Source organism: Desmodus rotundus, chromosome 8 (genome assembly GCF_022682495.2).
Source record: "Desmodus rotundus isolate HL8 chromosome 8, HLdesRot8A.1, whole genome shotgun sequence".
Taxonomy (NCBI): Eukaryota; Metazoa; Chordata; class Mammalia; order Chiroptera; family Phyllostomidae; genus Desmodus; species Desmodus rotundus.
Genome location: NC_071394.1, coordinates 53,176,473 through 53,192,080, shown reverse-complemented (window position 1 = coordinate 53,192,080; position 15,608 = coordinate 53,176,473). Strand labels below are relative to the sequence as shown.

General features: G+C 41.5%; 1 protein-coding gene across 4 annotated transcripts in view; it reads left to right on the top strand.

The window, feature by feature from the left end:
- The window catches only part of SPIDR (scaffold protein involved in DNA repair), a 345,021-nt gene that overhangs the window by 305,144 nt on the left and 24,269 nt on the right, over nt 1–15,608 (top strand). For all 4 annotated transcript variants that reach the window (XM_045186107.2, XM_045186106.2, XM_024578257.3 and 1 more), the window contains exons 12-14: nt 6,720–6,807; nt 9,990–10,130; nt 10,225–10,284. In XM_045186107.2, coding sequence (XP_045042042.1) covers nt 6,720–6,807; nt 9,990–10,130; nt 10,225–10,284 — 289 coding nt within the window. The remainder of the gene's footprint in view (nt 1–6,719; nt 6,808–9,989; nt 10,131–10,224; nt 10,285–15,608) is intronic.

The window sequence follows — 15,608 nt, the reverse complement described above, 5'->3', positions numbered from 1 at the left end:
TGTCAACATATTATTACAAAAAGAGACACATGAATTTCTAGCTAAGTTTGACAGATTGAAAGACAAATATCATTGTTTTTTAGTAGGGGATAGTATTTACCATATAAATGAATAGAGAGGTATATTAAATTAAGAAAAAGAATGTTCATATCTATTAAGAAATACAGGATAATAGATTTTGTGTGGAACTGTGGGTGTTCCTGCTTCTACACTGTTGAAATAATAAGTACCACGTGGGACATGAGAAAAGACCAAGAACTGTTTGCAAAGGTCCAGAGAGCAGCATGTTGCAGGAGTTCCTTATTTCCCATGCAACTGAGTGTATGCATAATTTCCTGCTCAGGCAGAACAGAAATGTGCATAGAACTTGTTTTATACGAAGTTGGGCTACTTAATATTTTTACGTCCCAAATCTTGAGACAGAGTTGAGATTAGGAAGGACATTTTTAAATATAACTAGCAACTCGCATATATCCTGTAAAATGTGAAGCATTCCAGAGTTACAAATTTATCTTACATATTTATATAAATTCAGACGCTGCTTTAAAGGAATGGTACTACAGGCTTTATTTCAGATGTGTGTTTAATTTCCTTTTTTCAGTTTCTCCAACTATCTACAATTTGAAAAGATTTTTCATGAAATTCACTGAACTAGCCTTCGGAAATGTTTAGTAATGTCCCACAACTGTAAGTTATTTGTGGGATACTCTTAGCAGAGGATGGTCTCTGGGATCAGAATGAATGATCTGATGCCCATTCTGTCTACATGACCTTGGGAAAAGCCGTCTCTGCACAGGTGGTTAGATGGCTGCTTGGGATTTGCATACAGGTGCTGAGGTGTGAACCTGGCAAGTGGTACATTTCAGTGAATATAATCATCTCAGCAGTATTAATGAAAATCTGTTTTACAGTATACATTCTGTTGTTTTGCAATATTTTGCATCATCACAATAGAAGATTTAACTGTGAAATCATTTCTCAAAATATAGCCATCAGAACAGCTTATTCTGAAAACTGTCCACGTCTTTATACTAATGTTTTTGCAAACTCAGATGAAAGTGATGTATTTTTCTTAGTGTTCTAAACCATGTTCTCCTTAGCTTCCATAATGCTGAGCATCAGCACACAGTCTCTCTGCAGGGCTCTCGGCCTACCCAGAGCCATAGACTCACTCCCGTGGAACTACAGAGGCAATTGGGGCAGCAGCATGCGAGGCTCACCCTGGGCGTGGGGGCACACACATAGGGGGAACATGGTCCTAACGCCCTGCATCCTGCCTGTCCTGAATGAGGAAAAGAAAGAGCAGGTATTCCAAAATAAAGGTTTTGAGGATTGTCTAGCTTTTCCCTGGCCTCTCTTTACACTTTTCTCCCAGCCCTCACACTGCTCATTGGGTCCTGTGTGAGCTTCCTAATAAAGATGACACCATTACTGTTTGATTGCAGAAGTCTCCAGCTTTTTGTTTCCTGGAAGCTCTGACGTGCATTTGGGTGAGAGCTGCTAGGAAAGAGAAGAAAGATAATGTTTGTAGCAAAATCATTAAGCAGAGCTGAGGATGTATTTCAGATCAGGGTTAGATGTCTCCTTGCTGGAGACCACTGTCTTAAGTTAATTATATTTATTTAATAACAACTTCATTGAGATATAATTTATATCCCATAAAATTTATAATTTACAATTCACAGTAAAAAGTATATAATTCATTGGTTTTCTTTTTTTAACATATTTATTGATTATGCTATTACAGTTGTCCCATTTCCCCCCCCCTCACTCCACTCCATCCTGCCCACACCCTCCCTCCCACATTCCCCCCTATAGTTCATGTCCATGGGTCATACTTATAAGTTCTTTGGCTTCTACATTTCCTACACTATTCTTACCCTCCCCCTGTCTATTTTCCACCTATCATCTATGCTACTTATTCTCTGTATCTTCCCCCCCCTCCCCCTCCCACTCCCCTATTGACAACCCTCCATGTGATCTCCATATCTATGGTTCTGTTCCTGTTCTAGTTGTTTGCCTAGTTTGCTCTTGTTTTTGTTTTAGGTATGGTCGTTAATAACTGTGAGTTTGCTGTCATTTTTACTGTTCCTATTTTTTATCTTCTTTTTCTTAGATAAGTCCCTTTAACATTTCATATAATAATGGCTGGGCGATGATGAACTCCTTTAACTTGACCTTATCTGAGAAGCACTTTATCTGCCCTTCCATTCTAAATGATAGCTTTGCTGGATAGAGTAATCTTGGATGTAGGTCCTTGCCTTTCATGACTTGGAATACTTCTTGTCAGCCCCTTCTTGCCTGTAAGGTCTCTTTGGAGAAATCAGCTGACAGTCTTATGGGAACTCCTTTGTAGGTAACTGTCTCCTTTTCTCTTGCTGCTTCTAAGATTCTCTCCTCCTGTGTAATCTTGGGGAATGTAATTATGATGTGCCTTGCTGTGTTCCTCCTTGGGTCCAGCTTCTTTGGGACTCTCTGAGCTTCCTGGACTTCCTGGAAGTCTATTTCCTTTGCCAGACTGGGGAAGTTCTCCTTCATTATTTGTTCAAATAAGTTTTCATTTTTTTGTTCTTCCTCTTCTCCTTCTGGCACTCCTATACTTCGGATGTTGGAACGTTTCAAGATGTCCTGGAGGTTCCTAAGCCTCTCCTCATTTTTCCGAATTCTTGTTTCTTCATTCTTTTCTGATTGGCTGTTTCTTTCTTCCTTCTAGTCCACACTGTTGATTTGAGTCCCAGTTTCCTTTGCATCACTATTGGTTCCCTGTACATTTTCCTTTGTTTCTCTTAGCATAGGCTTCATTTTTTCATCTAGTTTCGAACAAATTCAACCAATTCTGTGAGCGTCTTGATAACCAGTGTTTTGAACTGTGCATCTGATAGGATGGCTATCTCTTCCTCGCTTAATTGTATTTTTTCTGGAGCTTTGAAGTGTTCTGTCACTTGGGTCATTTTTTTTTTCTTGGTGCTTCTGTTACTTAAAGGGGCGGAGCCTTAGGTGTTCCGGGGGCGGGGTGGGGTAATGCTGGTCCCTGTGCTGTGACGCTGTACCTGGGGGAGGGGCCGAGAGGGAGCATTGGCGCCCGCTTCACTCTCCACCAGATTTCAGTCTTTCACTCCGCTACCCACAATCAAACTGGGCCCCTCTGGTGCTGGTTCCCGAGTGGGTGGGCTTGTGCATGCCCTAAGCCCCTGTGGGTCTGTCCAACGACCTCTCCTGTGAGGCTGGGAGTGTCCCCCGCTGCCGCCCCAACCCCCACGGGTGTTTTCAATCAGAGGTTTGCCTGGGTTACGCGGTCTGCTTCACTCCCCGCCTTTTGTCCGGTTTATCTGTGCGTGAATGTAGGGCCGCAGGGTCTGCTAGTGGTCAGGCTGCCTGCCCCGCTGGTCCCACACTCCGCCAGTCTTGGTCCCGCCATAGCAATGTGAGTCCTCTCCGCCCCTTCTACCAGTCTGGATGAATGTTTCTTTTTTATTTCCTTGGTGTAGGACCCCCTTGCCGCTGGATCTCCCGTCAGCTCTGGCTGTGCGAGGAGGCGCAGTGGGTCCGCCTACGCCACCATCTTGGTTCTCTTATTCATTGGTTTTCATATTCACAAAATTGTGCAACCATCACCATCTAATTCCAGAAAATTTTTATAACCCCACAAAGAAACCCTATGCCCACTAGGCCCTGAAAACACTAATCTGCTTTCTGCCTTATGGGTTTACATATACTAAACATTTCACATAAATGGAAACTACAACCTGTGGCTTTTTGTGCTTGGCTGCTTTCACTCAGCATCATGTTTTCAGGATTCATCTATATTGTGGCCTATGTCAGTACTTCACTCCTGTTTACAGCTGCCTGATACCCCATTGGACCAGGTTTACTTATCCATTCATCAGTTGATAGACATTTGGGTTGTTTCCACTTTCTGGTTATCATGAGTAGTACTGCTGTGAACAGTCATATACAATTGTTGCATGAACCATAATTTTTCAGTTTTCTTGGGTAGGACTGCTGGGTCAATACAAAAGTTTCGATTGCTGCCAAATTTTTCCAGAGTCACTGCCCCAATGATACATTTTAATCATTGGATATCTAGTCTTGTTAGGGTCTCAAGGTTTCAGTGCCTTCTGTCAATTTGTTAGCGGTCTCCTGGGGCATTTAGTAATGTCAGCTCTAGTAAACCAAATCTCTTTGAGGGGAATGCATTTCAATATTAAGGTGAATGTTTAATTCATTCCAGGTTGTCTTTTGTGTGTATGAGGATGACATGAACAGATATTAAGTGACATAAACTACCTTCTGGAAGACATTCTGTTTTTCTTAAATTATGTCAAACTCTATTTCCAACTAGCATAGATTCTGATACTACATTAATTACATGAACAATTGAGATTAGGTGAAAGAAAATTTGTTAGAAGCTATAGATTTCTTAAAAGAAAAATGGAGGCTTATGAAAAATTTTCAAATGCAAGCACTGAGGGACAACTTGCTATGTAGGAGGTGCCAGGGTAGGGTACGACTCCACTGCGCAGTACTGGCAAGTGAGACTGGGAGAGGTGTTGGGTGGCCCTGTTAGCACACACCCACACACCTTCCCTCTTTCATCCAAGGGTTAAGCACCTCTTTGGTGCCAGACCCTCATCTGGGTGTGAAGGAGTCCATGGAGAACAGGCACAGAGCCTGCTCTCAAGAGGCTGCCATTCTTCCAAGGATACAAATGACAGTAACCACACAATCCAATTTCAGATGGCAGGCCCTAGGAAGAGAGGATGAGGTAGGGTTCCTAGGTAGGCAGAAGCAACTTCAGACTGACAGTAAAGACCCCCTGCAGGGATGCGATCCCACATGTGCACAACTCGTGCTTCAGAGTGGATTCCAACACAGCATGGGCTGTGTTGGGCCCAGCTTAACACCCAATGCCGTGAGCCACTACCACCCCCAGTCCCACCCCAGCAGCAGGTTATCCTCATGAATAAACAGCCTATTGAATAATGAAAACACTGTCCTGGCCATAGTTCAGTTGGTTGGACCATCGTCCTGATATGCGAGGCTTGCAGGGTTCAATTTCCAGTCAGGACACATATAAGAATCGACCAGTGAATGCATCAGTAAGTGGAATAACAAATCAATGTTTCTCTCTCCTTTCTTATTTTTCTTCACCTCCTCCTCCCTCCTCCTTCCTCCTTTTTCTCCTTTCTCTCCTTCCTTCTTTCTCCTCCTCCTCTCTCTGTCTCTCTCTCAAATCAACAAATTTAAAATTTGTTTTAAATGATGAAAAAGCACTATGTAACCCTAAAAATACTTGACAATCCCTCAGAAGAGAAAAGGCTGGGAAAGGGAGATAGTGAGTTTTTTTTTAATGCTGCATTCATTTGGGGACTAGGAGCTGTGCAGTGATGGTTTAACATTTCCTTCTCTGACCATTTTCACCTGTACCAAATGAGAGTAGTCATGGTTAGTTAGAAAGGTGAACTGTGCAATGTGAGTTACACTCTTGCTTTTCTTTAAAGAGAGGGGATACTTTGTTCCAGTTTCCTGTCCTCTGTCCCCTATAACATAATAACTCATTCTATTACTGCTGGCTGTTCTCTCTTCTTCGGTTACTTTTAAATTTTTCAATGACTTATTTGATTCTCTAGTTTAACTTTTTTCTCTCCATACCCCCATTCAACTGTAGCCTCCTTCAGCCTAACCGAGAAACACCTTGGGGATAAGACCCCCAGCGTATATGCAGACACCCCCCCACCCCAGCAGTCCCAGCACCACCTCCTCGGGACAGACCAAGGCGCTGTGGCCGTGAGGAAGTGCTCAGCTGCTCTTCAGCACAGCTCACCCAGGGCTCTCCTTTACCATTCTACCTTTCAGGATCTCCAAGGATGCTGTAGCAAACAAGAAGTAACTTTCACCCAGATGATACCTGTCTTGAGAAAGTTTTAAAATGTCAGCAGTTCTTGTGCAGTGGTTTGACCTGGAGTTGGCTTCAGCCTGTTGCTCCTGGTAGTAGCCCCTAGGACCTCTGTGCTGTCGCACCGTGTGCTGTGTGCATGGCACGGACACTTCGTAGGGCAGGTGGGGGCACTGCCTTGCCATCTTGCCATGAGCAGTGGAGGGCGTGAGGTGGCTGTAAGGCCTCTGAAGAAATACTTTTTATCTCTCTGAGGCTAAACTACTCTGTGTTGCTGGAAAGTGTAACTCACTATGACTTTTATCCACACACATAAGGTTATGAAACTTTAAACGTTATATGTGTACAATGCTTAAGAGTCCTTGGCTCATAATAAAGTTCTAAGTAATCATTAGTAGCTGTTGCTGTCCCCATATCTGGATTTCCAAGAGTTAATACTTTCCTAGAAAAGAGGATTTCTTGGCTTTTCTAGGATTTCCAGGGTGATTTTCAACACACATAAATATTGTTTCATTCTTAAACATTTTCTGTGTAACCATTGCAATGGCTGTATATTTCATTGTGCTGATGTATTATAATTTAATGAACAGTCTCCTTCCTGGTCTTGTGAGTCAGGTCAGGTGGTCTGTGTGCGTGTTTGTGTGTGCGCGCAAGCACGCACCACTCTTTCCCATCTGAATTGCCACTTATTCTGAATGGTGGCTCCTTGGCATTAGGGCTGGTGTCTGTTAAGCAGATCTACCTATGACCAGCTCATTGACCAGGTAGTTAATAATTGACTTTTAATGATGAATACTTCTGACAGCAGCTTCTCTTTTTCCAGGACAGCGGGGCTTTTCAGTTTGATTGACACTCTGTGGCCTCCATTGATGCCTCTGAAAGCACCTGGCCATGGCCAGGCCTTTGAAGAGGTAAGCTCAGCATTGGAGGAACTCTCCCCTGGTCACCACCAGGTGTGCCAGGTACTGCACCACATGCTGCCTCTGCAGTCCACTCCCCGAGAAGCCCAGGTCCAGGGAGCATGAGCCAGGACCCAGATTCACACCCACTCACATTCCAAAGCTCAAGCTGTGGTTGCTTTCCTTGCCGGGCTGTAGTATTCTTGAGGTTAATTTATGGTGTTTTTAAACCATAATCATTAGGGTCAACAATTACGGTCTTAGCCTCATACTATATGAGACACAGAGTACCACCCCCCAACAGTTTCTAATTACCAATTAGAGCAGAAACTCACATAACCTAATAAATAGAACCCATGGATATTCATACAGCCACCAGGTTAGCCAGGAACTTCCATTTTCCTGCCTCATCAAATTGTTTATGGTAGTTGCTCACAAGTAGCAAGACTGACTGATTAAAACATGTCCACTCCTCTCCACCTTGAGCCTCATCCACCAGGCTGGCCAGTACGGTCTTGAACCAAAGCCGGAAATTGGGGGTCGTCTTATTTGTGTAGCAGATGACTCCTTAGCAAAATGCTAAGACTATGACTCTGTACAGTACTAGAAAGACCAGCAAAATTGGTGTCCAAAATGCCCATTTCCAATAAAAAAAAAAGAGCTGTGGCACATTTACACAGTGGAATACTATTTGGCCATATAAAAGAAGGAAATCTGAGAGTTCCAGCCAAGATGGAGGCGTAGGTAGAAACCTTTCACTTCCTCGCACAACCAAGAGGAGGATAACAACCCATCTAAAATCAATAAACAACCACAAGTGCCAGAAAATCAAACTGCATGGAACTCCAACAACCAAGGAATTAAAGAAAAAGTTAACCAGAACAACCAGACTAGTAAGAACCCTTGAGGAGGTGGCAGAACGCACAGGTGGGGCCAGCTGAGAAAAAGTGAGACAAGGCAGTGGACCATGTGGGCAGGGCTGGTGGAAGGCAATATGGAGACTCAGAGCTGACTGTGGACTGCAGCAGTTGCCACGGTGGGAGAAACTGCCAGTCTCACACGAGAGAGTCTGATGGAAAGTGCGCTACAGAGGAGCAGGCGGGCAGCACTGTTCCCTCTCTGAGCCCTCCCCCACAGGCAGCACCCCAGTGCAGCAAGGATGGTTGCCCTGCCCTGGTGAATATCTAAGGCCCTGCCCCCTTACAACTTAACAGGTGCCCTGAAACAAAGGAATAAGGCCCAAATGAAAGAACAGAGCAAAACTTCAGAAAGAGAGCCAGGCAACAAGGATATAGCCAACCTATCTGATGGAGAATTTAAAGCCCTGGTAATCAAAATGCTCACAGGACTGACTGAGCTTGGTCGAAAAATGAAAAAACAAATGATAGATACCCAAAATGAAATAAAGCAAAATATTCAGGAAACCAACAGTGACAGGAAGGAAACCAGGACTCAAAACAATGATTTGGAGCAAAAGGGAAAATAAACATCCACCGGAACAGAATGAAGAAACAAGAATTCAAAAAAATGAAGAGAGACTCAGGAACCTCTGGGACAACCTGAAACGTTCCAATATCCGAATTACAGGGGTGCCAGAAGGAGAACAACAGCAAGAAATTGAAAACTTATTTGAACAAATAATGAAGGAAAACTTCCCCAATCTGGTGAAGGAAATAGACTTCCAGGAATCCCAGAGAGTTGCAAAGAAGTTCGACCCAAAGAGGAACGCACTAAGGCACATCATCATTAAGTTACCCAAGTTTAAAGATAGAGAATCCTAAAAGCAGCAAAAGGAAGAGAGAGAGTTATCTACAAAGGAGTTCCCATAAGGCTATCAGCTGATTTCTCAAAACAAACCTTGCAGGCAAGAAGGAGCTGGAAAGAAGTATTCGAAGTCATGAAAGGCAAGGACCTACATACAAGATTACTCTATCCAGCAAAGCTATCATTTAGAATGGAAGGGCAGATAAAGTGCTTCCCAGATAAGGGGTAGTTGAAGGAGTTCATCATCACCAAGCCCTTATTATATGAAATGTTAACGGGACTTACCTAAGAAAAAGAAGATAAAAAATAACAACAAACTCACAACTATCAACAAATGAACCTAAAAGAAAAGAAAAACAATGAAAACAAAAACTAAGCAAACAACCAGAACAGGAACAGAATCAGAGAAATGGACATCACATGGAGGGTTTTCAGTGGGGAGGGAGAGGGAGGAATAGTGGAGAAAAGGTACAGGGAACAAGCATAATTAATAGGCATAAAATAGGGAGAGATAAAAATAGTATAGGAAACAGAACTCAAAGAATTTACATGTACAACCCATGGATATGAACTAAAGGTGGGGAGTGCTGGATGGTTGGGGGTGCAGGGCGGAGGGGGATAAAGTGGGAAAAATTGGGAAAACTGTAATAGCACAATCAATAAAAAATACTTTAAAAAAAAGAGGAAAGAAAAAAAAAGGAAATCTTACCCTTTGTTACAACGTGGTTGGACCTGGAGAGCATTATACTAAGTGAAATAAGCCAGTCAGAGAAAGACAAATACCATATGATTTCATTTATATGTGTAATCTAATAAAGAAAATGGACTAACAAGCAAAATAGAGACAGACTCATAGAGAGCAGGCTGACAGCTGTCAGGGGTGGGGTTGGGCGGGGGTGGCTGGGGTAGAGGGATTAAGGAAAAAAAAACCAAGACAATGGTATGACTATTGCCAGAGGTAAAGGGGTTGGGAGGAAGTAGAAGAGGGGTAAAGGGGTTGTAAATGCTGATGGAAGGAGACTTGACTTGGGGTGGTGAACACACAATACAATATACAGATGATAGAACCGTATACCTGAAACTGATACAATTTTATTATTCAATGTCACCATAATAAATTTAATTTTTTTAAAACCCATTTCTAGATTATTTGAGAGGAAGAAGTTTGTAAATGATGTTTTCAGTATACTCTAAACAATAAATTTCTAAAATGAAACCTTGAATCGGTAATAAATTCAAAAGTACAAGTTTTTATACTTGGTCCCCAAGAAAAACAACGTAATCTATTTCTTATATAGAAATTTATGAGCCTTGCAGAGATATTATGCACCTAAGAATAAATATATATATATATATATTAAGGACTCAATTTTATATTCGAGTCTTTTAACAATACATTCACATTCTACCTCTGCCTTCATTTCAAACAGGTAAAAACTCATCTTCCTCTTCCTAGCTTCTGTTATGTCCTCACTGCTCATCCAAATCTGGGGCAAATTGATATAATTGAAGATCCCATTTCTAAGCTGTACCAGCCTCCAGTTCCTCGCTTATTAAAAGAAATTCTCCAGGTAATGTCTTTGTTTCTAACAAGGTCTTAAATTAGTTATTTTTGTATTTGTGTGTTTTGTGTGATGTTACTAATCTTTTTCACTGCCTTTCCAGACTGATGATCTCGGTACCCGTTGCAGTTTCTATGCCAGAGTGATTTATCAAAGACCACTGGTAATCTCTTCATCTCTCTTTTCCTTCTTCCTCTTCTTCTTCCTCTTCCTCCTCCTCTTCTCCTTCTTCTCCCTCTCTCTCCTCATAACATGTTTAATGCATAAGGTGTTATAAAGTTTATTAAAGGATTGTTCATCCCTCTTGGAAGCTAATGGAGTACCAAAATAGAGAAGCATTTTAAACATCCAGTTATGCATGCTTTGTGCTGAACACGTAATAAATCCATTTCTTCAGCAGGTGTGGTTTGCCAGCCACTATGTTACGTACTGAGGTATAAATTGACCTGGGGGTAACCCTACCCTGGAAGATTCTCAGTCCAGTAATCCTAGTTCCTTTTGGACACATGGCCAGATAGTAGAAAAGAAAGAGAAGCTGATACCTCAGTAATGGGGTGAAGTGGGAATGTCAGGATCGAGCTCAGCCACTTCTCAGAACTAACTCTTCAGCAGTTCTGAAAGCCTTAAACTCTTGGAGGAAATCCTGTGGTCCCTGGGAGGACCTGGGCAGTTCTAGCCAGTGGCAGCCTAGTAGAGCTTGTTGTTTGCTTCCTTGCTGTTCAACAGATCAGCTAAGAATAGACAAGGGAAAGAGATGTTTTTGGCAAGTTCAACACATAAGTTCCACAGGAAACCTCTGTTGGACCTTAACTAATAGAGGAACATCCATGTCTCAGTCACCTGAGAGGTATATAGAACATCCCATTCATTGTTCAGTCCTTGTTTTCCTTCCTCTGTTCCCCTTTCAGTCATTTGACAGCTAATTGGTACCTCTTCCAAAGAATAAGAGAATAACTGACATTAGTCATTCAGCAGTGCTCCTTGTGAGCCATCCGTGCATCTGGCTCAGAAGCAGTGGGGACTAGCCCCGTTGAGATCAAGGTCCGGTCCCCTGATAACTCTCCTACTTTCTGAGTCTGAGGCAGACTGAAGGCTGACTGTGCACACCTATTATTCCTGTTACTCTAAAGCGCATTCCAAACTGTGGGGCTGTGACAGCAGGCAGTGGTTCACTGTGCAGCTGCTGTTTATGCCGCAGGTAGAATGCTGACCTCAGGGACAGGAACAGCAATCTCATGGTGGTTATGCCACATGTTCCTGCCCACAGAGCTTAATCCGCCCACAGCTTTGCAAATGAGACCAGAGGTGGAAGGTAAAGAAAGTGGGTGTCGAGTGCTCACACCATGGCCAGATCTCAACCACCCACCCCACTGGGAGACCTAGAGCAGAGAAAGGCAAACTGTAAGCCATCTGGTCCCCTCCTGTTCCAAGTTTCCCGAAGAGAAGTAGGCTCCCATCAGTTCAAGTGCAGCCTGCCTGCAGCCATGCCTTTCAGTGGACTGCATACCGCAGGAATGGTGGTACTTGGGAAACAGTCAAGGACTCAGAACCCAATTGAACAGATTCCTCAGTTCACTAAAATTCTTTATACTTCCTGTATTCTGCTTTTGCGGGAAAGAGAATCACCAAGAATCACTTTCCTCAGCGAGGAACTGAAGTAAGCTAAGTCCTGGACCCACTATGTGGTTAAGCTGACGCATTCTATAATGAGAGTTGACTTTTGGAATAGCACCATGAGTCACTGAAAGAACCTGAGTTATCAAAAAAGATTTGGTTCTATTAATATTATACCACTGACTAAGTCATGAAAGATATTTTTTGTACTTTTGATTATTTAAAAATTTTAGATTCACAATAGATTGCAAAGAAATATATAGGGAGTTCCTATGCACCCTCCCCTACGCCAGCATCCCATACCCACAGTAACCATAGTACAATATCAAAACCAAGACTGATATTGGCAGAATTCATGGAGCTTGTTCAGATCTCACCATTCATATATGTGTGCATATGTGTGCACATGTGTGTGTAGCTTTTATCAGTTTTGCCACACGTGTAGCCTTGCATAATCTCCCCCACAATCAGTATGCCCAACTGTACCACAGATTCCTTAATGTTCCCATTGTAGCCACACCCATCCCTGTCGTCATCCCCTCACCCCTGGCAACCACTGATCTGTTCTCATCATTATGGTTCTGTAATTTTATGAGGGTTACATAAACAGAAATATGCAGTATAGAGGGGTGGGTAAAAGTAGGTTTGTAGCAGTCATAATACAAATAAATAATATAATAATAATACAGGAATAAACTCTGTGTTCTGCACACTCACAACTATAAACTACTTTTGCACACTCCTGTATATCAGTATTCATTTCCTAAGCCTACTGTGCAAAGTGCCAAGAACTAGATCACTTAAAATGACAGAAAAGTATTATCTCATGCTTCTGGAGGCTAAAGGTCTGAAATCAAGGTGTCGTTAGGACTATGTCTGCTGTGACAGTTCCAGGGGACATTCCTTTCTTTCCTCTTCCAGCTTCTGTTGTCTGCTGGCAATCCTTGACCTTTCTTGGCTTTAGATGCCCCACTCCAGTCCCATGGCCATCTTCACCCCATGTGTCATCACAGGGTCTTCCCTCTGGGTCCAAATTTCCCCTTTATACAAGGGCACGAGTTACAGTGGATCAGTGCCCTGTAATGATGCCTTAACATGGTTAAATTTGCGAAGACCCTTCTTCCAAATCAGGTCACTTTCTGAGGTACTGGAGTTAGACCTGCAAGAGAACTTTTTGGAGCGTCACAATTCAATCTGTAACAGCTCCTTCTGAGATTGGCTCTTCTCAATTAACATTCTCTACAGATTCATCCAGAGAACAAATAACGTTGAACATCTTTTCAGGTGTTTATTTGCTTCTGTATATCATCTTTGGTGAAATGTTCATAAATGTCTTTTGCGTATTTTCTGATTGGATCATTTGTTTATTGTTGGGCTTTTAAAGTTCTTTATATATTCTATATACAAAGCCTTTGTCAGATAAATGATTTGTAAATATTTCTCAGGGTCTGTAATTTGTTCTTTCATCCTTTCAGCTGGTTTTTTTGTTGGGCAAAAGTTTCTGATTTTTATGTGGTCAAATTTATGAACTTTTCCTCTTAGGGATCCTACTTTTGTTCTCAAGTCTAAGATAAGTCAAGTCGCTTTGCCTAGTGCTAGGTCCCAAAGTTCATCTTTTCTAGAAGATTTATAATTTTACATTAAGTCTATGATACATTTTGAGTTGGTTTTTGTATAAAGTGTGGCACTTAGATCAAGGTTCATTTTTTTTGCCAGTGGATGTCCACTTGTTCCACTGTATGTTTGTTGATAGGCTGTTCTTCCTTCATTAAGTTGCTTTTTCAACTTTGTCAAAAACTCATAGAGTATTTTTGTGTTGAAGAGATTGTTTTTAATAAAACTGGAGCAATAAGATTGATAGTACTGGTATGAATGAATTGGATTTTTGTGTATTTTTTGTAAACCTGGAAATGCAGGTTTGGCTGTCTGCCACAACAAAAGCCAAATTCGTGAGGCAGGTGCTGGTGCAAAAGAAACAAGGGTTTATCAGGTGTCACATGACCTGGGAAAATGGGGGACTCCCATCTCAAGACCATCTCCCTCTGCAATGCTCAAGCCGACAGTTCTTGTAGGGATAGGTTGGAGAGAGCTTTTTTTTCCTTGCTAGCTTTTGGAACACTCAGGCCCTGAAGCTTTTGGCATGCTTGGTGTACGAACCTCCCCCTGCGCCATCTTGGCCAATGGGGGCAACTCCCCAGGGCTCTAATTGTCTGTGGCAACATTTTTTTAATCATTTCTTATTGTTATTCTATTACAGCTGTATGGCAACATTTTTACAGAGGATATTATTATTACTGACTTTGCTCATAACCCAATGATAAAGATGATTTGATAGTTAACTTCAAAGGAAGTTAGACCATTTTGGTTCCATTAAGACGTTTAAAAAGAGACAATAAGCTAAATCCAGGCTATTTATGAAGAGTATCGAAAATCTTTGAAGACTGTCAGAAAAACTCGACTTCAAATAACCTTCTAGAAATAAATCTTTACCCTTCTTGACATATCTACCATTTTTTTAAGTGTGATTTTGTCAGTTGTTCCTAAAAAATTCTTTATAACTCCAAGGTCCAGTATAGAATCACGTATTGCGCTTAGTTGTCATGACTCATTCATCTCCTTCAAATGGAGTCATTTCATCATCTTTGCTTATCTTTTATGACCTTGATATTTTAGAAGAACAGAGGCCAGTTACCTAGTTGAATGTCCCTCCATTTATTTTTCCCTTATCTCATGAATGCATTCATATTATGCATTTTTGACAGGAACACCACATGAAAATACAATGTTCATATCAGAAGGCATGCAGTCGATTTGTCCAGTGCTGTGATATTTTATCAATTGATAAAGATGTTATTTTCCAGGTTTCTCCACTCTAAAGTTAACTAATAAATGTGTCATAATAATAACTGTTTAACAAATATTTTGCAGAAAGATACATTGAGACTATATAAATATCTTATGTCTTATAAAACTTTTACCCACTTGTTTTAACACCCATATGATTCTTGCCTAAATTATTATTACTCTGATAGTGGCCAAATAGTAATATTCTAATTCCAGCATTCTTCCTACATTAAAGAATTGGCATTTGGTTATAATTAGAATCTTTTCATTTCCCTGATTTATTTATGTATTCACTTATTTATATCAGTGTGGAACAGTAGATTCAGTTTTTTTCAGTGGATTGTAACTTTTACTATAGTTTATTTTAATGCCCACACTTTCCCAGATTCAAGCTAGCTCCTGTGTCCTTTGGATAAAATCCTTCTTTGAGTATATCCTTATTTTCTGACACAGTAAGATGTTTCAAACTAATCTTGTGGGTTTTGTGCCCTGAAATCAGACCATCTCTTCAGGAGCCCTGGTTGATTTTAAAGGAGAATGGCTTCTTTTTTTTTTTTTTGAGAATGACAGTTAGAAGGCAAGATCTGGGTACTTACTATGTGGGCTCAGTACTACTGGGATGTCATTGGCCCTCTCAGTGGACAGAGCAAGGAGGCATATGTGAGTAAACTCATGCACACATACATATAAATCCATATCTATTTCTTTATATCTATCCATCTATGTCATGATTTTACATCAATATCTCCCACTCTAGACTCTTACCTCAGAATTGACTCTAGGGTTTTCTATTTCCATATTTATTCACCAGTGAGAAATCTGGCACTCTTTTTGCTCAATTTATCTTACTCTAATTTCCTGTATATAATCAACCTCCCAACCACGTGAGCTGCCTCCTCTACCCAGCCCACAGCTCCTGACCATGCAAGTCACCTTCTCTGCCCAGTCCTCTCAATTAGCCATGTGAAATCCTCATCCTGATCATACCATCCATGCCAGCAAAACCAGATGAATCTCACACCTACCAGG